This window comes from Tachysurus fulvidraco, chromosome 19 (genome assembly GCF_022655615.1).
Source record: "Tachysurus fulvidraco isolate hzauxx_2018 chromosome 19, HZAU_PFXX_2.0, whole genome shotgun sequence".
In the NCBI taxonomy this organism is placed as follows: domain Eukaryota; kingdom Metazoa; phylum Chordata; class Actinopteri; order Siluriformes; family Bagridae; genus Tachysurus; species Tachysurus fulvidraco.
In genome coordinates, this window is record NC_062536.1 from 6,468,135 (window position 1) to 6,495,026 (window position 26,892).

General features: G+C 41.3%; 4 protein-coding genes across 8 annotated transcripts; 3 read left to right on the forward strand and 1 right to left on the reverse strand.

Annotated features, from left to right (window-relative positions):
• Window positions 1–7,312: 7,312 nt before the first annotated feature.
• Window positions 7,313–9,852, forward strand: LOC113647249 (intelectin-like). Its single transcript, XM_027153893.2, has 8 exons — window positions 7,313–7,579; window positions 7,706–7,768; window positions 7,867–7,998; window positions 8,085–8,200; window positions 8,397–8,555; window positions 8,996–9,116; window positions 9,324–9,427; window positions 9,608–9,852. Exons 1-8 carry the CDS (start codon window positions 7,516–7,518, stop codon window positions 9,758–9,760), a joined length of 912 nt encoding a protein of 303 aa, XP_027009694.1. The 5' UTR covers window positions 7,313–7,515; the 3' UTR covers window positions 9,761–9,852.
• Window positions 9,853–11,532: 1,680 nt separating this feature from the next.
• si:dkey-14d8.1 (zinc finger and SCAN domain-containing protein 2) lies at window positions 11,533–17,233 on the forward strand. Of its 2 annotated transcripts, none has more exons than XM_027153882.2 (7): window positions 11,533–11,713; window positions 12,052–12,254; window positions 12,340–12,429; window positions 13,421–13,516; window positions 13,599–13,709; window positions 14,477–14,600; window positions 14,949–17,233. In XM_027153882.2, exons 1-7 carry the CDS (start codon window positions 11,677–11,679, stop codon window positions 16,592–16,594), a joined length of 2,307 nt encoding a protein of 768 aa, XP_027009683.1. In that variant the 5' UTR covers window positions 11,533–11,676; the 3' UTR covers window positions 16,595–17,233. The 2 variants fall into 2 exon arrangements, with proteins under 2 accessions (XP_027009683.1, XP_027009684.1); XM_027153883.2 differs by lacking the exon at window positions 11,533–11,713 and adding an exon at window positions 11,836–11,972.
• Window positions 17,234–17,790: 557 nt separating this feature from the next.
• On the reverse strand, window positions 17,791–21,815 carry apex1 (APEX nuclease (multifunctional DNA repair enzyme) 1). Of its 2 annotated transcripts, none has more exons than XM_047804376.1 (5): window positions 21,788–21,815; window positions 20,933–21,022; window positions 20,111–20,277; window positions 19,787–19,979; window positions 17,791–19,091 (listed from the first exon to the last, which is right to left on the reverse strand). In XM_047804376.1, exons 1-5 carry the CDS (start codon window positions 21,798–21,800, stop codon window positions 18,577–18,579), a joined length of 978 nt encoding a protein of 325 aa, XP_047660332.1. In that variant the 5' UTR covers window positions 21,801–21,815; the 3' UTR covers window positions 17,791–18,576. The 2 variants fall into 2 exon arrangements, with proteins under 2 accessions (XP_047660332.1, XP_027009693.1); XM_027153892.2 differs by lacking the exon at window positions 21,788–21,815 and adding an exon at window positions 21,360–21,503.
• On the forward strand, window positions 21,599–26,874 carry LOC113647247 (O-sialoglycoprotein endopeptidase). Of its 3 annotated transcripts, none has more exons than XM_027153889.2 (12): window positions 21,599–21,727; window positions 23,232–23,351; window positions 24,125–24,244; window positions 24,314–24,489; window positions 24,575–24,670; window positions 24,777–24,826; window positions 25,090–25,168; window positions 25,974–26,039; window positions 26,129–26,219; window positions 26,323–26,398; window positions 26,494–26,592; window positions 26,773–26,874. In XM_027153889.2, the coding sequence occupies exons 2-12, from the start codon at window positions 23,237–23,239 to the stop codon at window positions 26,810–26,812; spliced, it is 1,008 nt and encodes a 335-aa protein (XP_027009690.1). In that variant the 5' UTR covers window positions 21,599–21,727; window positions 23,232–23,236; the 3' UTR covers window positions 26,813–26,874. The 3 variants fall into 3 exon arrangements, with proteins under 3 accessions (XP_027009690.1, XP_027009691.1, XP_027009692.1); XM_027153890.2 differs by having other exon boundaries at window positions 21,605–21,723; XM_027153891.2 differs by lacking the exon at window positions 21,599–21,727 and adding an exon at window positions 21,759–21,883.
• Window positions 26,875–26,892: the final 18 nt, after the last annotated feature.

Here is a 26,892-nt window from a genome sequence, read left to right on the forward strand (position 1 = left end):
AAGTTGTCGTGCGGCTGGAGAGGGCCTTCGTCTTTCTATCACATATCAGGACAGAGATAGGGAAAGCTAAAGGGACATTGGGCTCCCGCTTGTTCTGAAAACATTTCTGATTGTTACTGCTGTCATAGCGGGGACCCAACACATATCAGTTACCAGTGCTGTTTGCAGATGAGGGCTGGTGTGATCCCTGACGTTGAGGCAGAGGTCGGAGTGCCCTCTCAGATGGAGGGGGAGGGCAGGCTGGGCCCGGAGGCTTTGGTGGTTGTGGAGCCCGCCGTTTCTTGGTTGGTATTTGGGGACTCGCAGCAATAGAGTGGGAAAGCTTAGCTCCAGCAGATACCAGTTTCTCCATTTTCTCTGAAAAGCACAGAAGTGGTGATGTTGAAGAGAGGGAGACAGAGTGTGATGACATCAGCTGTGATTCTGGTGTTCCTGGAGGCTCGGGTGTGTTATCTTTTTTTTCCTGGTTGTTATCCACAGAAACGTCCTTGGGTGTTGATTCACCATCCAGCTGTAGTGAGTTCTGTGGGCAGGGCTCAGCCTGAGCTGTGTCTGTGAACAGTAGTTGTTGTGGCTGCGGATTTTTATCCTTGTCAAATGAATGTCCATCCAGTTGTTGGTGTGAAATCCTGAGTGGACTGGCACACTCAGCTGATGAATGATGAAGGAAGAAAAAGATATTGTCTTTAAGCAACCTAGCACCTAGTTTGTTTGGGTGGATACCATCTCTGTTAAAAAGTTGCAGTTGACTCCAGAAGATATTAAAATTGTCAATGTAATTCAGTCCTCTCATGGTGCAGGTTTTTTGTAGCCATGAATTTAAACTTAGTAGCCGAGAAAACATATTTGTTCCTCTGGCTGGGAGAGGTCCACTAATGAATGATTGAAATTTCAGTCTTGCAAGTGTTTCAAAAAGTTAATTGAAATCCCTCTTGAGGAGCTCAGACTGCTCTTTCCAAATATCATTCTTTCCCACATGTATGACAATCCGACTGAGAGACTCATGTTTCATCAGAATGTTGTAAAGTTCCTTGTTAACATCAGAAACCGTTGCCCGAGGAAAACAGTATGTAGCCTTGCTTCCAATGTTTCTGATAATAGAGTCACCCACTATCAGCATGCTTGGCTTGGCTGCTGTCTGAGTGGTCTAAGCGTCTGTTAGCTCCGTTAGCTACTGGCTGATGTGATCTGTGTCCATTTACATTTAGGGATTCTTCGCCCAAACTCACTAGTGCTTCATATCTATTTTCAAGCCGCACAGAGGTGGTGGAATACCAATATAAGCTACTCGAGCTGGACCCATATCTGGGGTAGATGATGCTAATGCAGCACCTTTGGGTCTCGCACTCTGTTCATGCCATCGGTTTGTGTCCTCAATTACTTTAAATTTCTCTGAGCTCACTATGACCTGTTTAGAAGCATTAGGTTCACAGGACTCACTAGCTTTATGTTGAGAGGGACCACGATGAAGCTCTGCTGTATGTTCTTGCAGGGTCGGCAGCACCACAAGTAACTTTGTTTCGAGAACTGCAATCTTTTGTAGAAGTCTGTGGCAGTTTGAGCAGCAGGTGGATTGAGATCCAAAAGAAGGCATTTTCTCTTCTGTTTGAGTGTAGGCAGCTGTGTTGTCCTGATTTAGGATTGTAAACTGCCGGCAATAGCAGACTGGTAGACCGCTACGACAAATTCCCCAAGTTGTTGAGTATTCCAAATGTCAATATAGTTCCAGGAATTTGTAGTTTTAGTGTGAGTGCCCAATTGTTTAGTTAGAGCACTGTGCTGAACTGCTGGTAGATAAATCAAAAGATAACACATAACACAGAGCGCAAGTAAAAGCGTCTGAACAGTAGCGAAGCAGGAAGTCAGAATTTTATCATACAATATTTGGTTATTGCAGGTATGAAAGCAGGAAGAAGGATGATAAATCAGAAGAAGCAATTTTAATTGTTTTTTTTTTTTTCCAGTATGTGGTAGACTGATATGTTGTGGTGAACAAAGCTGCATGTCTCTTTAAGGATTTCATTACTTCCCAGAAAAAGGACTGCCACCACTAGCGGTTATATTACTCAAGAAATGTCCAGACATAGCCATTTACTGGCGCTGAAGACCCTAAAACCTTGCTAGTGTGAAACAGTAAATCCAGCAGTCGCCCTTTAAAGACTTTATAAATTAACTCTCCAACTCTGCAGTAAACCAGGGGACAGCCTGTTTTTCATTTGCAACATGTATATTTATTAAAAACAAAAAGCATACAGGTTTTTATCCAGAATCAGGTTTTCTGAATTGTGATTGATATACTATACTATACTATACTAGGCAAATGAGTGGTCATGATGAAGAAACACTTGTCAATGAAAATACCTGAGGGTCTTCTTGACAATAGCACATGCTAGAATAAGATGTACTGTAAGATAAGTGAACTGTAAGCTTATGTTAACTAGTAGGTTACCCTAGTAGATTACCCTCTTCCATAGCAAGAGCACCTACTCAGTCAATGTAAGTAGATTCTTTGTGATATACATGCACATGTTGAAGGTGGACGATAAACAGCTACAACAATCACACCGCCGAAGTGTCTCTCACTTCATCAATCACTAACTGAAGTGTTTACACACACATACAGAGACTGCAACTCCAGCTCAATAGCTTTCTCTGTCTACACTCTAAAGGCTAGAACTCTTCAAACCTGCATCATTGCACGTTTGAACATTTGTAGACTGTTTTAGATATTTTTCTTAATCTTGTAGGTCTTACAGGTTTTGAATGTGCATTAAGTAAGACAGGGCTCTCAAGTTTTGAAGACAGGCAAGTGTGACATCTCCAACACCCCCCCCCCCAAACAAACAAACAAACAAACAAAAACAATAATAGGGGAGTTGTAGTATGGTAATGATCAGTGACTAAATTTTAACAAAATACAAAGTATTTGTTTAATTTCCATTTATTAATTTGTGTGTGTGCGCGTGGGTGTGTGTGTGAGAGAGAGAGAGAGCGAGAGAGAGAGCGAGAGAGAGAGCGAGAGAGAGAGAGAGATTATGACTGTTGTTGTTTATTGTAAGTGTTTGTTGCCTTTTTGGACTCCTTCATTTGTAATGTTGCTCCCATTTAAAACAGTTCGGCTCAAAGCACAGCCATTTTTAGGGTCATGATTGAGGATAATGTCCCATCCAGAGACAAGCTGTTTCATGCTGAGGTTTTGTTCAAACCGACCATCGAAAATAACAATATGTCTGATTTGGTGAAACTGAGCTGCAGCTTTGCCCTCTAGTGGTCACATATCAGAATCACTAAACCTTAAGTTTAAAACACAACTCTGTGTGTGCATGTGTTTGTGTTTGTGTGTTTGTGTTTGTGTGTCTGTGTGTGGGTGTGTACCATTCTCCACATGTTCCTCTTTCTTTACTCTCCCCTCGGGTGTTGTTCTCTCATATCCATCTTCTGGAAGAGACAGAATGCCTATCTTACTGCTCTTACTGCTTGGTGTCTCTGACTCGTCCACCCTACTGTCATAGCAACCAGCATCTGTCGCCACGGAGAACATCACCCTGCGTAATGGCTGAGGACACACACACACACCCACACCCACACACACACACACACACACACACACACACACACACACACACACACACACACACACACACACACACACTCACACACACACAGAGAGAGAGAGAGAGAGAAAGAGAGAGAGAGAGAGAGAGAGAGAGAGAGAGAGAGAGAGAGAGAGAGACACTCAAGTTAGATTTAACACGTTGAAAGTTATTTTGACATGTAAAAAGATCACACATTTCAGTATTATGCAGAAAAACATTTTCAGCGATTTTACAGATTGCTATTCACATCCTCACAGAGCTAACAACAAACTGGGGCATCTTCAAGAAAGCAGCAACTTACAGCGACAACACAGAAATAGAGGAATAATCTGAGGTTGTTACTGCTTACATCTCAAAATGCACTGATGAAACCAGCAACCATGGCTGACAGGAGAAATGCACAGGCTTCTTAGGTCTAAGGACACAGCCTTTAGAGCCAGTATCTGCAGGCCTAGCAACAGCAAGAGACAACTTGTCCTGGGGAATCAGGGAAGCAAAACAACAACATAGCAATAAAATATCTGGACATTTTAGCATTAGAGACACACAGAACCTCTGGCAAGGCATCCAAACTCTAACAAACTATAAACCCCTACCACAGATGTGTGACAGTGACATATCTCTACTTAACAGCCTCAACAAATTCTTCAGCCAATTTGATACCCAAAACAGCACACAGGCACAGAAGATTACACCTCTCCCACAAGAGCAGGCTGTATGTGTGACTCCAGTCAGTTTGGAAAAGATCCTCCTGAAGATCATCCCACGCAAGGCAGCCAAACCAAGCAACACAGCTGAGTGGGTTCTAAAGTACTGTGCTAAAGTCGTCCGAAAGTGTGTCCAGGCCACCAAAATAATTCCTGTCTCAAAGAAGCCGCACCCATCTAGCCACAATGACTACTGGCTCGTCACACTTACCCCCATCATGAAGTGCTTCAAGCGACTGGTCATGGAGCACATAAAATGCATTCTTTCTCCCACCGACCAACAGGTCCACAGAGGATGCCATCTCAGCTGCTCTACATCCATTGGATTTTAGTTCAGCATTTAAGATGATCATCCCTCAGCAGCTAAGCAACTAAATGAGACACCTGGGACTCCCGTCTCTGCAACTGGGTACTCGACTTCTTACCAGAGAGACCACAGTATGTACATGTCGGCGGAAAGATTGAGAGATTGACACACTAAGCACAGGGGAGCCACAAGGGTGTGTGCTCAGCCTGCTTCTCTTCACCCTGTTTACCCATAATTGTGTACCCAGTTACAGTACCAACCACATCATCAAGTTTGCATCATTACACCGCCGACTGGTCCACCGATGTAAGGACAACAATCTCTTCCTCAACATGGGGAAGACAAAAAAAATTGTCATCAACTTCAGAAGAGGACACTCACCACTAACTATCAACTATCACTAACTATGGTGCAGCAGTGGAGTGGGTGAGCAGCACCAAGTTCCTAGGGGTGCATATCTCTGAGGACCTCTACAGGCGTGTCTTCGTGGATAAAATTCAGACCCAAATATGAGGATAGCTAAAAACACGATTTATTAAATGTAACATACCGGGAGCACACTAGGGAAAAGAAAAGAAACCAAAACTCAAAAAACAATTAGACACATAAGGAACAGGTGTGCTGAGGTGGGAAGGATTTATATAAAGGTGGGGCAGACAGGGGAACACGAAACGTAAACAGTCTTTTTTTGCCATGCTCAAAAATACCATCCAAAGTAATCGTGACATCTTTACGGATAACCCGCTTGAACTGGTAGTACAGATAGTTTGACCACCTCTCAGCGGTACAGGTTGTAGATGGAAAATTGCTACAATAGTCAGTTTGGAAGCTGTACAGAAGAAGATGCGACACTTGTATATATTTTACAATAAAGACATGTGCTTTGCATTATGCGTTACACAGCTTTTACATTGTGATAAAAACGATTTTCAAAATGAAAAAATCGCTAAACAACTCCATGATGTCGGGTTAACTGAAAACACACCCGTCACCTTTGCCGATGTGTGTAAATTTGAGGCACATTTACAGTGTAAAATTGTAATGTACAAAACTAGCAATAAAGCCGGATTCTCTTTCTTTCAAAACAGCAAGATCCCCATGAAAAACGCTGTACTTGTTTTTGCATGACAACCACTATTACAGAGTTAAAGGCATCACTGGATTTTGTAGTTACGTCTGTCATTTCTGTCACTCAGGGTTTAAGGATACACGGAAGCATCGTTGTGTATATAGTTGTAACGTTTGTTGTGATGTAAACTGTTACAAACACCCTCATAACAAATCATAACAAAATTCCCGGATTGTATGAGGCTGTGTAGATCAAAATATTGTTTCGATAGCCACAAAGCATTGCGCAATTCAGAAGCAGGTGAATACTCTCAGTGTGAAAGAGGTTTCTACTGCAGTAACTGTAATACAGTGGTGCACCACACCCCATTTAGCCTTAAACAACATGTGTGCCCTGAGAGATCTGTGGTGAAAAACTTGATACAGATTGTGAACACAGCTGTTTTATACAGCCGTTAAAGAGGGAAAAGTCTAAAAAGAGATACATCTTTTATGATTTTGAAACTAGACAGGAAATGGGGACTCATACAGCTAATTTCTTATGGTGTATTAATTACAGTGGTCAGACATGGTTGTTTTCAGGTGACACGTGCATCACTGCATTTTTTAGGCATGTTCGCTGTGAGAAATTCAGAGGTTATACCTTTTTGCTAGAGGGTTCGATTCATACCTTTTGCTAAATCATTTAGTGAAAGAAAGAATCACACGCAAGATTATTGCACAAGGTCGCAAGATATTGTGTTTCATCGACAATGCCTTGCCATTCTGTGGCTCGAATACATTTCCGCTACACATAACCTACCTGTTCAACATGCTCTGAACGATGGTGAGGTTGGGTTCGGTTCATATTTCGTCGATGGTTATTGTGAAGTGGGTCAGATGTGTACGGCTTTTGAGTTTCTTGGTTGTTTTTATCATGGCTGTGAAAAGTGTTTTCCCTCGTGAGCACCGCATCCTCTTAACCCCCGCGTTAGCTTTGGTGATGTCGGGCATAAGTCATTGGAAAAGACAAAGTATTTGCAAGACGCACACAATTTGCAGGTCACATCAATCTGGGAGCATGAGTGGAATGAAATGAAGGAAAACGACAAAAGAGTGATAAACTTTCTAAAAGAGTTTGACTTTCCCAAGCGTTAAACTCTCGAGATGCCCTTTACGGTGGTCGAACGAACGCTTTGCATTTACACTATGTAGCACAACCCTGTGAGAGAATAGATTATTTCGATTTCATGATTTTACCCGTATGTAAACAAGTCGAAAACATATCCTATCAGTATACACAACCTCATACAATCCGGGAATTTTGTTATGATTTGTTATGAGGGTGTTTGTAACAGTCTAGATCACAACAAACTTTACAACTACAGTATATTCACAACGATGCTTGCGTGTATCCTTAAACCCTGTGACAGAAATGACAGATGTAACTACAAAATCCAGTGATGCCTTTAACTCCGTAATAGTGGTTTTCATGGGGATCTTGCTTTAGAATCCGGCTTTATTGCTAGTTTTGTACACAATTACAATTTTACACTGTAAATGTGCCTCAAATTTCGAAACTGAACTGGCAGGAACTTTACCAGTCACAGAACAGGAATTCCACATTCTGTTATCACACCCACACTCCCCCACACACACACACACACAGGCACACAGTATAAAACACTTACTGTATTTACACTGTGTTAACGGAGGACAATCACAGTCACACTTCTCTGTAGAACGAGTAACACTCTTCTAACACTACTGAGCTCACATCATTACTAACATCCTAAAGGCATCAGAAAACTCACAGACGGATACAAAGTGCAGTGTTTTGTTCTTCATTCTTACAGAGATGGCAAACTGGATCATTGTGCTGGTTGTGTCGGTGTCTGGAAGCCTCTCTCTTTCTGAACGAGGTAGGACTCATTTCATCGTCTTCATTTTAATGAAGTCTAGAAGCAGTTTGTGTTGCTGACTGAGAACTTTATAAATAATTAAGGAATAAACGAACGTCTAATAAAACCCCATGTTACCGTCTGCAGAACTGGAACATTTCAGTCCACGGAGCTGCAAAGAGCTGATGCACAGATATAAGACGATTGAAGGTGTGTGTAAAAATAATTTCTTATAAAGCAGCAGAAAAATCCAACTTCAGAACGTAACTCAGAACATTGGGTTGATTATTTTGTCCCTGTTCCTGCAGATGGACTTTATCACCTGAGAACGGCGAGCGGTGTGGTATATCAGACCTTCTGTGATTTGACCACAGCAGGAGGAGGATGGACTTTGGTGGCCAGTGTTCACGAGAACAACATGTACGGGAAATGCAGCACTGGTCAGTGCTCCAGCTTTATCTCTTCATTTTAATACAATTCAGCTAACGTTTATCTAACGCTCCTCTAACCTTTCTCTAATCTAAAGGAGATCGCTGGTCCAGTCAGCAGGGTAACAGTCCTAACGTACCTGAAGGAGATGGCTCGTGGAGTAACACCGTCACATTCGGCACTGCAGAAGCTGCAACCAGCGACGACTTTAAGGTCCAAATCCAAATAAATTAACACACAAACAAGAACATATGAGAGACTAAAAAAATATCATTAAAATATTGTCACATTTACACTCATTACAACATCAAGCTCCAAAAATACACTCACAGTGTTCAGTACAAACCTCATTCCCACATGAGGAGACGATTCTTTGTCCTCTTCTTCACCCTCTTACTTTATCCCACAGAATCCTGGGTATTATGACATCACAGCAGAGGACGTAGCAGTGTGGCACGTTCCTAATAACGAGCAAATGAACCACTGGAATCTAACATCGTTCCTGCGCTACCACACGGAGACCAAATTCCTCAAGAGCTACAAAGGAAACCTCTACAATCTCTTCAAGGTGACACAACGCACTTATCCTTAACTAGAATGCTGACAAATATATAGCTGGAACTGATGTTAACTACTTACATATATACCTACCATGAAGTGTTTAGCTGATAACACTGCTCTAACTCTTATATCGCACCTCTAACATTCCGCTAACGCTTCCCTAACTTTCCTCCAACATTCCTCTTATGCTTCCGCAACATTCCTCTAACATTACTCTAACATTTATATAATGCTGCCCTATCGCTTTCCTAATGTACACCTAACGTTTCTTTCACACTCCCTAATGTTCCTTCAACATTCCTCTAATGCTTTCTCTACAGTACCTCTAACATTCCTCAAATGCTCCTCTAACATTCCTCTAACATTCCCCTAAAGTTCCTCAAACAATCCTGTTGAGCAGTGCACAGTTGCTGTCTTTACATTAATTCAGTATTCTCCTGATTTCAGCAATTCCCAGTGAAGTACAACACAGGAATTTGTCCTGATAACCACGGCCCCTCTATTCCCATAGTGTATGATGTTGGAGACGCCACATCCAACCACAACCTGTTTGGACCCAACGTCAGAGGTGGAGTATAGAAGATAATTGACATGACATTTGGACTTTGCTCACAAGTGTTAGATGGTTGTTACCATAGTAACCTTGTATTCTGACAGGTCTGAGTATTTTAATCATTATATATATATATATATATATATATATATATATATATATATATATATATATATATATATATATATATATATATATATATATATATAAATGTCTCCTCAGCGAATACCAAGCCTGGATTCATCACATTCCGACCAATAAATACAGAAAGGGCGGCGATGGCGATCTGTTTGGGACTCAAACCAACAGACTGCAACACAGAACATGTGAGAATGAACCTTGTTCAGTTCAAACTATAATTAAATCACCAGGAGCCTGAGCTTCATTAGGGTCTAATTAATACTGTTAATATCATTAATGGCCATGGGACTTCAGAAACACATCTGCCCCTTCCAGATCCTTAGTCACTTCAAATTTAATGTATGTATTTGTGTGTATGTGTGTAGTCCTGTATAGGAGGAGGTGGATATTTTCCTGAAGCATCTCCAAGGCAGTGTGGTGATTTCACCGGATTTGACTGGGATGGTTACGGTACTAACATCGGCTGGAGCGCCAGTAAACAGTTGACTGAGGCTGCGGTGCTCATCTTCTACCGCTGAGACACTGAACATATATCAGACCTTCAGGAACCTATCAGAAATCTGTTAAACAAATTACACAGTTTAACCAAATAAATGATTTTCAAATCTGACTGAAAACTGTGTCTTTTTTTAACTGTATCTGCATCATGATGTATTATGACAGTTGCATTCTCCATTGTAAGATGGCACATTGTTAGATTTATGACCAGCTGCCCTTGGTTTGACTGCGCCCAGTTGTGGAGGTCAGTACCAGAACCCTCCGTTTCCTTTGGTTCTGTGTGGCCCCACTAAAATCTAAGCAACCAAAAGCTACAACTGAGCCCTGGTTTAATGTCAGATCTCGGGCACTCAGATGAGAGTGTCGAAGAGCTGAACGTAGGTGGAATAAGGACAAACTGCAAGTATCGCTTCAAATGCTGAAAGATGTACATTTACGGCATTTAGCAGACACCCTTATCCAGAGTGACTTACAACTGAGCAACTGAGGGTTAAGGGCCTTGCTCAGGGGCCCAGTAGTGGCAGCTTGGTGGACCTGGGGTTCAAACCCATGACCTTCCGATCAGTAGCCCAACACCTTAACCACTGAGCTACCACATCCCCAGATTGTTGGTGTAATTATCAGAACACCATTAAAGAGGCCAAAAGACAGTATTTTTCATCCATAATTTCCCATGTGTGCTCTTTAATACAATCGACTCTGTCTTAAGGACCCACAGTTTGCTTGCTTGGAATACTTTTCTGAGTCGTGTAATAACTTTCTTCAGTTTTCATTGGTTGTTGCATTAAATCTTACCCAGATAGTGCTATTTTCTGATTGGCTATTGTGTAGCCTCTTTTTTTGATTGGCTGACATTTGCCACACACCTCCAGGTCAAACGCCTTGGTCAGGTCTATGAAGGCAATGTAGAGGGGCATCGTTAAATTGAGTATCCCAAAGGTATCCAGATAGTCTACAATTTACCATAGATTTTACTGTAGTGTGGATCTGTGGACACTTTATCAGCTAATATTTTCCACAATTCTTGCTCCCTTGTGCAATTATGAGCAATACTAGCCACAAAAAGTGTTCACGGATCCACACTTTCACTCGTATTTTAGATGCATTTTAGAGAGGTTTAAATGTGAAAAAATACATTTAAAAAAATGATTATCTGAAAAAAAATGGTGTGCAAGAAGAAGCAGAAGACATTGAAGAGGAGGAGGAGGAGGAGGAGGAGGAGGACAAGGAGAAGGAAGAGGAGGACGAGAAGGAGAAGAACGAGGAGGATTAGGAGAGGCAGGAGGAGGAGGACAAGAAGGAGAAGGAGGGGGAGACTTATTCTTCTTCTTCTCCTCCTTTCTGCTTCTTCCCCTCAGTCGTCTCACTCGTCTGCCCCTTAGTCTCCTTCCCTCCTACTTATTCTCCCTTCACCCTCTATCATTTTGTTCCCAATTATCACTTACCAATTATTCTCCTTCTTGTTTCTTCGACTCATGATTATCTTCTTACCAGACCTGAGCATCCCTCTTCTTCCCCGTCGTCTTATCCTCCTCCTCCTCCTCCCCCTCCTCCTTCTCCTTCTTCTCCCTCCTCTCCTTTCTTTTTCCCCTCTCCTCCCCTTCTTCTCCATCTTTTTCTTCTCTCCTCCTTTCCTTCTTCTCCTTCCTCTTCTTCTCCTCCTCCTGTCTTCTTCTTCCCCCTTTTCCTTCTTCTTCTCCTTCTTCTTCTTCTTCTCAGACAATGAGGAGAAGGACAAGGAAGAGGGGGGCTACGACAAGCCGGTCACTTTACTTCCAGCCCTGTAGGGGCGCCCGAGCGAAAGTCTAGCAACAAAAGTGTTTTTTGGTTTGAGTAACTGATGTTTTTTTTTTTTACTGTTCGTTGCTTCGGTCAGCTTCATGACAATTAGTAGTTAGCGTTCAAAGCTTCACACGTCGTTTCCGTTATAAGGGATATGATGGAAATGGCGACCTCAGAGGTCCAACAAAAAAGTAAGTCTAAAAGCCAAAGAAGCTAAAGCTAAATCAGAAGCTAAGCTAACTGCTAAGTAGTTGGCGGGGTTTTGAGAGAATCGCACCCTAACGGATATATAGTGTGCTGCATAGGGTGATAGTAGTCGTTATGTCAGGCCCTAAGTAGTGAGCTTCTATAGGGAGTGTTGGGTCGTTTGTAACCCGACCAGAGTGAAGCTGGCTAGCAAATTGTGTCGTCATTACTCCGAATGACTTTGTGTTTGTGTTAGTGCCTCATGTAAGAAGTAAAAACAAGTTAAATAAATTGCATAGTAAATACTAGAGGAATGCCCAAAGCTGTGTGTTGTGTGTTGCAGCCGGTGCTTTGCCTCCTTCAGCTCTGCGCCTCGTCGTGACGCCGCTGCGCCTCATGTCTGCTTTCCTGTGGCAGGTGGTTCAGCGTCACAACGTCACACACTACGGCAAACTCGAGCAGTTTGTCATGCTGGTGTCAGAAACGGTACCAGACATCATGAGTCAACATCTGCTCTATAAACTTGTCTTTCATTTAAGGAAAAAGGTACACGTCTGAGCACACGACATCATCTTTACTGCTCCATTCTACATCTGACTTGTTGTCATGTGCATGCTGTGTTTTGTTGCAGGTGATATTAGAGCTGTGTTTTAAGGACAAAACACCTGACGTATGGATCATTCAAGCACATTTGGACACGCTGCGCAACCTGACTAACAAAGTAGGTGTGGATATTTACTGTTTACATAAAATATCTGTGTATCTCAACATAATAGGACCGAACAGGGAAGATGAACTGGTGCAATCGATGAATATCGTCTCTGATTCCTGTTATTGGCTAACAACCTGATGTGATCGTCTGCTGTTGTATGCTTTACTGCTCGGCACACTCACCACTGAGTGGTTATTTACATTTTAGCAGATGCCCTTATATCCAGAGTGACTTACATTCTCATTTTTTATACAACTGAGCAATGGAGGGTTAAGGGCCTTGCTGAGGGGCCCAACAGTGGCAGCTTGGTGGACCTGGGATCGAACTCACCACCTTTCGATTGGTAGCCCAACACCTTAATAATACATTTTAGCAGACACCCTTATCCAGAGGGATGTATAATTTATTTCAATTTATACAACAGAGCAATTAACAATACAAGTATACAATTAAGGCCTTGCTCCATCAGTTTGGTGGAAATGGGATTCAAACCCATAACCTTCTGATCAGTAGTCCAACACCTTAACCACTAGGCTACCACATTTCCACATATTAAGTCGCCTTCCTGTCACCTTCAAACATCTAGTTATACGCCTCGACCAGACTCAAGATGCTTAGAGCCACCTTTCGACCTGCCACTCACTTTTCTATGAAACTACAGCATTTCTAGAAATACTCAGACCAGCATGTCTGGCACCAAAGGCAATGCCCTGGTCAGAGTCACTGAGATAATTTTTTATATCAGTGATGTTTGATGTGAACATTAACTAAAGCTCTTGATTTGTTTCTGGATTATTTTTTGTTGCTGTAACCTGATTGGCTGATAGAATATGAATGATGTGTACATGTTCCCAATAAAGTGTATTTAAAGTCTATCATTCAGAATGAATAAATGTGGTGCTGGGTCTGTGGGTCTTATGTGTCCCCTGGTTAACAGTTCCAGTTGTTTAATTGTGTGTCTGTGTATAATTTTATTATGTTTTTTATTTATTTCTTATAGTGCAATGACATAGAGAGTGAAGTCATGAATAACAAATTTATAAAGATGATCCATAACATCTTGGATGACACCGATAAGAGGGAGAGCTTCCAGCAGGTTAGACCTGGATCTCTTCTCTCTCTTTTCAGTTTGTTCAGCCTTGTCGCCACCTGACATGATGCTCTTGTTCTGTCCTCAGAGCGTCCTTCCTGTAGAGTATGGATCTGGGTATGATGCCGTCCTGCAGAGCTTAGCCTGGGAGTTCCTAACTCGAGTGGATGAACTCCTGCCTGTTCCAAACCTCAAAGAGGTCCGTCTTTATTTAGCATAAAATAAACAAATCATTTATCAATTACCAGTTACATCACTAAAGCAATGACTACGTCTATTCATATGAGACAGTTGTTCGGTGTGGATTGGAGCTTGGGGCAGGGTTACATCTAGCTGGTGGAGTAATGTGTGCTACTTTCTATTAGCTTAGTAACATACCTAGTTATTGTACCAGTGCCCTGCCATTTCTAGTCAGTTACTAAACACTGTAGACATGTAATTAAAATAATTTTATCATTAATACAGATGCCTGAATGGCTTAAAATGCTAAAGGCTTGATTGTGCCTAGTTTTGCATACACGACAGAACATGCTCTTGGGATTTTTTATTTTTTTTATTTCTTTTTATATATAAAATATTTGCATGCATACATAGAAGCAGAAATAAACTGCTCCTTCAGTCCCTGATCATTTCCTTATTCTCATATCACTAGACACCATCCTGATTGTTCTAGCCAATAATAAACCTTTAAAACAAACATCAATCACAGCCAATCAAAATAATTGTAAGTGGTCCCATACTCCAGATGGGTAACCATGCCCCAAGTTCTAGGACACAGTGAGAAGTACTTTATTAATACAGATTACAAATCCTGTCTTTCTTGTAATAACTGCTTACCCTGTACACCTGAAATTCCCAGACATTTTGTCATTGGCACCTGTGTCATTTTCAAGGTATCAAATTGTGCGCTGTATCTCAAAAACATTTTATAAATCACAGTGTCATGTAATATCTGCATTTCTTCAGACAGCTTCGTGGCTCTGTGGCGGTCTGTCTGCCATGGAGGACATCGTCCAGCCGCTCTCTGACCCCGTGGAGCTAAGGGACGTGCTGCAGCATTTCAAAACTAAAAGGAATAAAATCAGTAAAGGTAAGTCTCTTAAAGAAACATTATAAGTTAGAAACATATGATATTGGTGTTTTCTTATCAGACTGTAGCTGAAAATAAAGAAAACTGTTCCTATGCATTTTCAGGAATATATGATACAAGATTATTGTTCTTTTTCTGCAAAAAAATAAAATAATAATAAATTACTGTGCACCTTACACATACAGTACAGTACGTATTGTTCCCCAACATACGTATGTTCCCCAACATCCATGCAGTGGTCTTCATTTAAAAAAAAAATCTCTGTCTATTTTTGCTATAAGTAAGATATACCATGACCACATCAACCCACACAACAAATCCATTTTCTTCCTCTCTCACTGTAAACAGAGCCAGGCTTGTCTCCATCTTCCATTCAACAAGAGGTGGTGCTGCCTGAAAGTTCTGTCCCACAAGAGAAAATCTTACCTCCGTCATCCGTTGCACAAGAAACCATCATCATAACACAGGCACTTAGAGAAAATCAATCTGAATCTGACCGTGCAGCAGCCACTATTATGAGCCCCGTCCCCAGTGACAGCGAGGAGGAGGAGGAGGAGGAGGAGCCTTTAGACAGCGTGGAAACAGAGATTGAAACAGAACTACAAGAAGAGGCGATTTACCAAGAGAACAGTACAGGGATGTGTGAAGTCCAGCAGATCTACCTCACTGCAGACGGCTCTACCGTTATCGTGTCAGAGCTGGACAATAGCGGAGAGGAAGCAAATCAGCTGCAGTTTCTAGAACAGTCCGATGTAGTGGAGAATTCTGAGGTGAGGGAAATAAGCATGGAGGAGTGGATCTCGGAAATAGCAGGAAAAGTTCTTCCTCTGTCAGTCATGCCCCCTTCCTCTAACATAGACATCCTTGCAGAGGAAACGGCATTCATTCCCTTTATTGAAAGACCCCCATCTATAAAATCCATCATCAACAGGAAAAGCTCCCCCACTCAAGCAACGGGCAGCAGAAAGGTGATCACGGTGCCTGCCGAGACTCAGGTGAACCAAGACATGGGTGAGAAGCAGCACACGTGTCGTGTGTGTAAAAAGGAGTTTCGTTATGAGTGCCAGCTGAAGAATCACATGCGCACACACACCGGAGAAAGACCGTTCCAGTGCTCGGACTGCGGCAAAAGCTTCCGGTGTCTCAGTTTCCTGTCCAGCCACATCAAAACACATTCACTGTCCAGACCATTCAAATGCACACAGTGTGCCAAGACCTTCCGCAAGAAAGCCGACCTCATCAAGCACGTTCGTGTGCACACTGGGGAGAAGCCGTTCAAATGCAACATCTGTAGTAAGAGCTTCTCACAAGGCTCGTACCTGAAGATTCACCGCGAATGTCACACGTCAGAAAACCTGCACCAGTGTCCACACTGTGAGAAATTCTTCCCCACTGCGTTCAAGCTGGCGATACACATTCGCTACCATTCAATGGTCCGCTCCTACACGTGCAACGTCTGCGGGAAGAGCTTCATCTACGCCAGCCTCCTAAGGAGACACAAGGGCTATCACATGGGTGAGCGCAAGTACCTGTGCACTATATGTGGCAAGTCCTTTGTGTACATGTTTGACCTGAAGAAGCACCAGCGTAACCACGAGAAGCCTCGCGTGCGTATCCCGTGCAGGCTGTGCCACAAGACGTTTGCGGGGCCAGAGATGCTGCGCTGCCATCTCCGCATACATACAGGAGAGCGGCCCTTCGGCTGCAAGGTGTGCGGTAAAACCTTCTCACAGATCGGTAACATGAAGAGGCACGAGCGTGTGCACACGGGCGAGCGACCGTACGTCTGTACCGAGTGTGGGAAGACTTACAAGCACTCGTCACACCTGAAGAACCACATGCTGAACCACACAGGCGAGCGGCCATGGCGGTGCGCACAATGCGGAAAAAGCTTCAAATTCCAAGGGCCGTTGAAGAAGCATGAGCAAACGCACCTAACCGAGCGGGCTGAACAAACCCGGGGGCGCAAAAGGCATGAAAATAAAAATACTTAAAGGATGTGGACACATTTTCAACCTGTTGTTGTATTAGTGGAATTCTGAATTCCAGTTTGATGTATATTTATTATATATATCCAGAACCTGGAAAAGTTTTCCCAAACATCAAACCTTCTTGTAAGAACATCAGAAAGGTCACAATTTGGTTGCATCTGGTTTAAACTAAATCAGCACTGATCATTAAGTGAGTTGATTCACTTAAGTATTAAATGGAAGATCAATGATGAGATGGGACTTACCAAAGAAGTCTGGTGGCTCCTAACAAGTAAATATATAACATCATACAAAAGAGAATTTCAGCGTGAGATTCAGGAGTATTTCACAAGTGGGTGCTTTCATAACTAGAAATCGTATTTTCATATGTTTTTTTTTTGTTTGTTTGTTTTGTTTTGTTTTTGTTTAATTGCCACCATTTCTTTAAATCTATGATCAGAACCACCAGAAATACTAAATCTATTTTTGTAATGATCTTGAGTTGAACAGTGGTCAAGATATAAGTAAATATCCCAAACTCGTGCTCTTTTGATCCGTCTTCCAAAATCTTCCTTTAAATCAGATATTGAGGTGACATTTAAAATAAATCTCACCTCACCATGATGCAGAGAATAAAAGAAAAGCCTGTGGTTTAAAATTATACATGTATGTGTGTGTGCAAATATTTCTCTTATCACATAGGCATGTCATTTATTTACATTACCGCAGTCACCCTGTCAGGCTCCTATAGCAGCGTTGCTGGTGTCTGGCACTGAGGGAGCTGGAATATGCTCTTTTTTTGTTCAAATTACAAGGTGGTTTACCAGCTTAGCTTGGCTTTTTTTAACAGCACGATAGCCTTCACCCAGATGTGATGTGTTTTTGACAGAAAGGATGAAAACTTTAGCTTGTTCTCCAGTGCAGTTTGCCTCCTGCCTGAGCTCAGGATACTGTGTTTTGGTTTCTTTCCCAATGTCTACTTGGGTTTCTGCTGAGTTTTCTAGTGTCTTCCAGCCTCCCAAAAACATGCAGGTAGGTGAACTGACTCCACAACATTAGCCTTATGTGTGTGTCCTGTGCAACAGGGTTTTTTTTTAGACACAACAGGCTACTTTAGTAGGTTCTAATAAAGGAATAGCAGATACAGCAATACTTGAGTGATATAACTTTCACATACTTGACTAGCCATCAATAGGTGTCAAAAATAGACAAACACAAAATGCCTTTTGTTCAGCAATTTATTTTTGTTTCAGCAGAAGTGAGTAAAAAATAGACTGTTTTGCAGTAAGAGTAGGAAGCACAGTGAAGATGATTATGAAACAACTGCTAACTAAAGGGAAATTAATCAAACAAGTTCATACCTGAAACTAAACCAAAATACATCAATCGATCACCTTGCATTCATTCACAGCATTGCAGTAATACAAAGTCATTTGTCTAGAAACCTGCCAATTGCACGGTTTTGGTAATCAGTCATACAGCTCTAGAATCACCGGTGTTTCAAAACTGGGGTTTTAAAAGGTTCAGAAACTCGACATTTAACGGTAACGGCTCGTGACTCTTGTGAACATTGATCCAGATGAACATGAACTATGCTTTGATTTGGAGCTGGAGTACTTTTTTCCCCCATTTCACATTGGCTTGAACAAGAATGTAAATTCATGTCATCTGCTTCCTGGAATAAAACAAGACAGATGTAGAAGATCAAAGTCTCCATCATATGCCATGCTCTGAGGTCAGGCTTCATTTGGAGATTTTTATAAGAACTAAGTACAATGGGAAAATAAAAACATTTTGTGTGAACATCTGCAACATAACTACAAACTCTAAATTGAACCTACTATCTGTTCCCTCTTAGCACTAATGGCCTAATTAAGAGTTTCTGTATATTGTGTATATAAACTACACAAGTTAGGGGGGACAAAAAGGTGAAACAACTAACTGCTTTCTTAAGAAAGTAGTGACTGCGACTCCCTGAAAGCATACGGACATTAGTGGTTATATGATTATAAAGCCAAATGAAGGGTAATGGGGCAGTGGTCACTCCCCATGGCCGTGTTACGAATTTTGCTGTCACACAAGCTTGGGAGCAAAGCAGTAGAGAGCACGAAGTAGTCCAAGCGCCAGCCCACGTTCTTGGACCGTGCATTCATCATGTACGTCCAGAAGGTGTAGGCGTTGGTCTGCTCCGGATACACCTCACGGAAGCTATCGATAAAACCAGCAGCCAGGAGCTGGCTGAAACCTTCCCGTTCTTCGGGAGTAAAGCCTGCATTCTTACGGTTGCCTTTGGGGTTTTTCAGGTCAATCTCCTGGTGGGCCACATTGAGGTCACCACACAGCACCAAGGGCTTACGTCTGTCCAGGTTGCTCAGGTATTCACGGAAGTCTACATCCCACGTTTTGCGATAGTCGAGGCGAACCAGGCCACGGCCAGCATTGGGCACGTATGCAGTAACCAGGAAGTAGGAAGGGAACTCTGCAGTGATCACACGGCCCTCTTTGTCATGCTCCTCTTTACCTGCAGGAGGAAAGAATGTTCAGGTCAACTGATCGTTTAAAGCTCTCAACTAAAATTTAATGCAGTATAAATAATTGTACCATAATCTGAGGAACAATAAACAATCATCTAAAGAATTATGGTAAATATACAGTAATCCTGTAAACAAGTCAAGTAAACAAAAATACATGCATTTAATGACCAAGAACATTTTATAGTGTGTATATATATATATATATATATATATATATATATATATATATATATATATATATCCTATAATCCTGCTGATTCCTATTACTCTCAGCAGTAAACTAAAATAATGCATTATGATAAAAACGGATGTTCAAAGTCTTATATGGTGTAATGTGAACTTGTATGGTGTCATGAATTTGAGTTCAAGTTCAATAAATAACTACTCATAATTTGGAGGTAGTAAAAAGTTAAGCATTGCAAAACATTCTTTGTTAAAATCTGTCAATTGTAAATATTTCTAAACTTAATACATGCCTGAAAATCTTTTAACACTTATCTTCAGTGGCAAAAGTAAAAATAAAATAAACCCAAATGCCTTGTAACAAATACACATATCTGGCATGAAACAATTCTCTTCACCCTGCTGCAAGTGATACTTTTGGGCTGTTTGATTTCTACCAATAAGTGCCATCAAATGCCTGCTTGTAGGGAAGCGAAATCAAATTTAAAACAGCACTCACCAATGCCATAAGTAATTTTAAGAGGCTCGGTCTTGCAGAGCATGGCCACGCCACTGTAACCCTCTTTATCTTCTGAGCCTGCCCAGTACTTATATGGATACTCAGGCATAGAGGTGATGTCCGCTGGTAAAGCTTTCTCAGCACACTTAGTCTCCTGAAGACAAAGCACATCTGGAGCCTCCTGACGCACCCACTGTAGGTAGAGATCAACAAAAAACAAAGAGAAAGAATCCATCACAAGATGGCAAGCATTAAGCATACAGAAAATAATCAAAGAATACAGAATGCAATGAAGGAAAAAGACAAATGTGACTTTACACTTACATCAAGCCCTTTCTTCTTAACCCAGGCACGCAGGCCATCTACGTTCCAAGAGGTTATCTTCGTGTTGGCTGCCCGGCCGTCCTTGCTGGTCAGTTTATCTGGGGGGTCGTCATACAACACTGGGGCTTCGGGTTCCTTCGCCTTCTTCCCTTTCTTTGTTGGTGGTTCTATCATTTATGAAAGTGATCAAACACGGACATATAGATCAAACCAACATAAAAATTTAATCAACAGATTACTAGTCCCTTTAGTGACTTTAATTTGCTAAATTTCTTAGCGAGTAATCTAGCGATTGATCCCTGATCACCATTGTTCCCACTAACCAATCAGCGGTCACCATTGTTTATCCTTCTCACATACCTTCATTGTAATCTCGATTATTGGAGATATTCACAAGTTTTAAAATAACCGTATGCCATGACCTTATAACCTTCTACTTGTTGTTCCTTTACAAAAGTGTCTGCACATTTTTTCAGTGCCATAGCCTTAGAACCATTGACTTGTACTTTTCAACAATGTCCACACATCTCTGCACTGCTATAGCCTTTATATTTATTCACTGTACATATGTTATATACATATATATATTACATGCTGTACACATGTTTACATATCTCTCTCTCTCTCTCTCTATATATATATATATATATATATATATATATATATATATATATTATATGCTTGTACAGCATGTAATAGATATATATGGAAACATATGTACAGTGAATAAATATAAAGGCTATAAGACATATATTATATACACATAAATGAAACAGATGTATGTAAAGCACAATATGTGTAGGCAGAACACAGATTATTGACCTGCTTCTGCAGACGCCTCGTTTTTCTTCGCTCTCTTCGACATGTTTCTGAGACCAAACACGGCACGTACACGCAGACACACACACACACCTGCAGGAGATACAGACACTGAGTCAAAACGCTGCCTACGAGCGTCGTGCGTGCAACACAACAGCTTACACAAGAGTCTATTAGTAAACAAATCAGGTTACTGATCAACAGTGTGCACTGGTGGCTTTCTGCATGAAACTTAAAAACAAGCCAGCAATCTAAAGTTTTCTGCCGGACAACATAACAACAACAACAACAATAATAATAATAGGCCTGAATTAACACAAGAGTTATTTAATATTCAGAGATGAAGCTGAATTAACTACTAAAGTTAATCTTTAAAGGGAATTTGTTTGTTGTTGTTGCTTTTTTGCAAAAGGTGATTAAAAATGCTTACCAGCCACAGTTAAAATAAAAACCTAGTAGAATAGAGGAGATCTGTGCTCTGTACAGCTCCAAAGCTTTGTGCTCAGAGGGCTGCACATGTTCACCCTTACTGTGCTGCCCTGATATTTGCCTGACTAAAGAAATACGTACGTTGCAACTGGTTCGTTTTTAACATTTACAGACGTCATATAAAGCTCTTCTAAATGAATACAATGACGATTTTGTTGTTGTCTGAAGCATTTGACAGAACTTGAGTAAAACTATACAAGTATATTGATTTTATTTTTCTTCATAAAAAAATACAGGCACCTATAAATTTTGTTATGGGCCCTAAAGGAAACAGTTAAGCTAGGTTGCTAGTAGTGTGGAGACAAGTAGGTAAATACAGACAACTTATTTTTAAAAATGATTCACTGCATCCATAATTGTGTTGTATACCACATAGCGACATCGTGTGATTTGTTCGACGCTATTAGTCTGACAACACGCCTGTTTATTTGGGATTGCAGAGACTGCGCATTGCTGCCTAACTTGGTAATCGACTCCTGAATGTTATAAGCGACTCCGAATCGGTTCCCAGGTGTTGTGAATCGCTTCAGACCTTTCCACAATCCCCTCCTCAATCTCCAATGAAACATTTGATGAACACAATTGTTTATGTTGTGGAAAAGGATATTAGTCAGACAGCGAAATCGACCAGTTTATATTTCGTATGTTTTGAAATGCTTTAAATGGAACTGACTCGAATCTCGTGTGTAGTGTCGACTCCTAGCTATCATAAGCTTTCAGAAATGGTGAAGATTTAGGCAAAGGTTTCAACACATGCCAAATGTCATGTGTAATGGTTTTAATAAACATTTTGTATATATGTATACATACACACACACAATATATGGTCAAAGGATTGTGACAGCTGACCATTACACCCATATGTGTGTGTTGAACATCACATCCCAGATTTATTCACTTTTCTGGTTTATAACACGCTTCACTCTTTTGTGATGGTTTTCCACTAGATGTTGGAGTGTGTCTGTGGGGATTAGTGATCATTCAGCTACAGGAGCATTAGTGAGATCAGACATTGATGTTGGAGTGTGTCTGTGGGGATTAGTGATCATTCAGCTACAGGAGCATTAGTGAGATCAGACACTGATGTCGGAGTGTATCTGTGGGGATTAGTGATCATTCAGCTACAGGAGCATTAGTGAGATCAGACACTGATGTTGGAGTGTGTCTGTGGGGATTAGTGATCATTCAGCTACAGGAGCGTTAGTGAGATCAGACACTGATGTTGGAGTGTGGCTGTGGGGATTAGTGATCATTCAGCTACAGGAGCATTAGTGAGATCAGACACTGATGTTGGAGTGTGTCTGTGGGGATTAGTGATCATTCAGCTACAGGAGCGTTAGTGAGATCAGACACTGATGTTGGAGTGTGTCTGTGGGGATTAGTGATCATTCAGCTACAGGAGCATTAGTGAGATCAGACACTGATGGTGTAAGAGTGAGGAGGTCTGGGGTTCAATCGGTGTTCCTGTTCATCCCAAAGGTGTTCAGTGGGGATGAGTCAGAGTCAGGGCTCTGTGCAGGACACTCAAGTTTTTCCACTCCAGCCTTAAAATATCTTATTTTCATGGAACTTGCTTTGTGCACATTGTCATGCTGGAACAGGTTCTGGAACATATTTCACATATTTCACACGTTTGTGGGAAACAGTTTGGGGATTAGAGAACATTATGATGCTGACTTCACTGATGCTTCTAAAAAGATTTTCTCTAATGTTTATATATATATATATATATATATATATATATATATATATATATATATATATATATATATATATAATTTGTAATGTAATTTTTAAAATTCTCTTTCAACAGGAGCCATGACTGTGGTTATCGGTTTTGAGGGCAGTGCCAATAAGATCGGCATAGGGATCATAAGGGATGGGGAAGTGTTGTCGAACCCTAGACGTACCTATATTACTCCACCTGGTCAAGGTAGGTACATTGACATGGTTTGAACAGTGTGCTGGTTTTAAAAAATTTTTTACAAGAAGAGCTTATACGAGTATACAATATTGTCACAATATTTAATTATTAATTTGTCAAGAATTATGAGGAAGCAGTGATATTTTCAAAAATATGAATATACACTCAATTAAGTTAATGTTCCCATGAAACATAAATGAAGAGGAAGTCTGATCTCTGTGACTTTCACTGTGATATGGTTGTTGGTACCAGATGGGCTGGTCTGAGTATTTCAGAAACTGTTGATTGCCTGGGATTTTCACACAACAGTCGCTTTGGTTTACAAAGACACAGAATGGTGCAAAAAGCATTGAGTGAGTGACAGTTCTGTGGGTACAAATGCCTTGTTGGTGAGAGTGGAAAGTGTTCAAGCTGCCATGAAATCTAAAGTAACTCAACAACCATGTTGAGCAGGAAATCATCTATATATACAAACATCAAACCTTGACATGGATGAGCAGAAGACTAGGTCAGGTTCCAATTCTGTCAGCCAAGAACAAGAACATGATCATCTTGGGCACAGACACTAAAAAATTGGCAATTGAAAAGTGGGAAAAAAAATCCTGATGTTTCATAAGAACATTAATTGAAACTTTTGATCTGTATCTACATGATTAAATTTACTGCTTTAACATGATTGGCTGAATGGATACTGCATGAATGTGCAGAAGAACATTAACTGTTAACAATTTGTTGTTTGCATTCATCCCATACAGCTAATCTGTAAACTAATGTCCTCAAAGGTTTCCTCCCAAGAGAAACAGCCAAACATCATCGTGCTGTCATCCTGACTGTCCTCCGTGAAGCACTAGATGAAGCTGGTTTAAAGCCTGCGGATATTGACTGTGTAGCATACACCAAAGGTAACTGTCTAAAATCTTTAGTTACCTTAGATGCTACATTTTAACACCCATCATCACAATTGTGTCCAGGGCCAGGGATGGGTGCCCCGCTGCTCACTGTGGCTTTGGTGGCTAGGACAGTCGCACAGCTCTGGGGCAAACCATTAGTAGGAGTGAATCACTGCATCGGGCACATTGAAATGGGCCGACTGATCACGGGTGCTAACAACCCCACTGTGCTGTACGTCAGTGGCGGTAATACTCAGGTGGGAGTTAAGATATTACCCTGCTACATTCTTATACATATCACTTTAAAAGTCACCATCGCAACGTTTACGTTTTTTCCCATAGGTAATCGCTTACTCTGAAAGACGATACAGAATTTTTGGTGAAACTATAGACATTGCTGTGGGAAACTGCTTGGATCGCTTTGCCAGAGTCATCAAGGTCAGCATTTTAATTATGTTTTTTTTTTTCCCTTTACACATTGTTATTTTATCAGGTATTTATACATCTTGCACATTATCACACATTCCCTTTCAACCTCACACAGATATCCAATGACCCCAGTCCTGGCTACAACATTGAACAAATGGCAAAGAAGTAAGTGTAGATACAGAAGTGTTTGTGAATGTTTGAGTTGATCAGCTGGAAAACAATTGGATACAGAACGAGAAAGAAACCAATCTATCAGTTTTGACTAACTATAGATGCTTGTTACACATTTGGCAAAATAATAATGGTGTATTTGGCATGTCACAGTGCTGCTACGGTGGTTACTTAATATAATACTTAACTTAAATCAGCACTATGATTAGTGGTCACTTCTATGTTCTGATTTTTTGACGTTTGTTTTTCTTTTTAAGGGGAAAGCATTATATAGAGCTTCCATACACAGTGAAGGGAATGGACGTTTCATTCTCTGGGATTTTATCCTACATTGAGGTAACTTTATCTGTATTTAATGGTGTACTACGAGCTACAATTAATTAAATTTAATGAGTGGCTGCAGTGGGGGCACGGTGGCTTAGTGGTTAGCACGTTTGCCTCACACCTCCAGGGTTGGGGGTTCGATTCCCGCCTCCGCCTTGTGTGTGTGGAGTTTGCATGTTCTCCCCGTGCCTCGGGGGTTTCCTCTGGGTACTCCGGTTTCCTCTCCCGGTCCAAAGACATGCATGGTAGGTTGATTGGCATCTCTGGAAAATTGTCCGTAGTGTGTGTGTGTGTGTGCCCTGCGATGGGTTGGCACTACGTCCAGGGTGTATCCTGCCCTAATGCCCGATGAAGCCTGAAATAGGCACAGGCTCCCTGTGACCCGAGGTAGTTCGGATAATGCGGTAGAAAATGAATGAATGAATGAGTGACCTTCGTCTGTTTATCAGTCATTTATCTTAAGAAACCTTGGCCTCAACAATATTTATTACAGATTTAGGCTGTGCACGTAGCCTGAGAACAGTAACAATATATGTTACACCACCTTCACCAGCCTGGATTGTTGACACAAGGCAGGTTGGATCCATGGATGCTATGGTCATGTTGTTAATGCCAAATTCAGACCCTATCATCTGTGTGCCTGAGCAGAATATGAGATTCTTCTGAGTGCCTTGAAGTTGCTTGCTTAGATTTGATGAGTCAGCACACTGCAGCCTCAGCTTTCTGGAACCTGACATAAGTCTTCTGCTGTTGTTGCACATCACCCTCAAGTGTCTCCATGTTTTAGTAAATTTTCTCTGACATTGATTTTCTGTAGGAGATGGCAAACAAGATGTTGAGTTCTGGCCAGTGCACAGCAGAGGACCTGTGCTTTTCCCTTCAGGCAAGGACTCTTCCTGATATAAAAGTGTGACACGTGTATAATTGATATTTCTGGATGTGTTTATTTGAAGAACTCTCTGTGGTCTGTAGGAAACTCTCTTCTCCATGCTGGTGGAGATCACAGAACGCGCCATGGCTCACTGTGGCTCCCAAGAGGTCCTCATCGTGGGAGGAGTAGGCTGTGAGTGATCCAGATTTCATATTTACACATTTCGCTGATGACCTCACATGCTCCCACGCTCTGGTTGGGTCTGTATCTGAGTTGCTCCTGCTTCCTCGTGTAGGTAACCTCCGGCTGCAGGAGATGATGGGCATCATGTGTGAGGAAAGAGGAGCGCATCTCTTCGCCACAGATGAGAGGTGAGTTTTATAATTTATTTCATGTTTGTGTTGCCATACTTTTAATACCTTGTGCATGCTGCAGAGATTAAATTTTTGACTTGGTTGTATGTCAGGTTCTGCATTGACAATGGAGCAATGATCGCACAAGCTGGCTGGGAGATGTTCCGCATGGGGCAGGTAACTGAGCTGTCAGATTCCTGGATCACACAAAGGTAAGAGTCTTTGTTTTGTCTGTACTGTATTCTACATTTAAACAGTAAATCCAAACATATGAACTTAATTTATAAAACAAATACGGATGATTACGTATACTGTATGTCCTGCGTAACCACCCATAAGGCAGTGTATTATCCTGAATTGTTTAGTAAATGTGTGTGTTTATTTTTTATCAGGTACAGGACAGATGAAGTAGAAGTTACCTGGAGAGACTGAGATCTATATTGTCAGATTTTTTTTTTTTGGAAAATGCCAAATAAATAAGATTTTGATATGGATTTGGATATCGTCACATA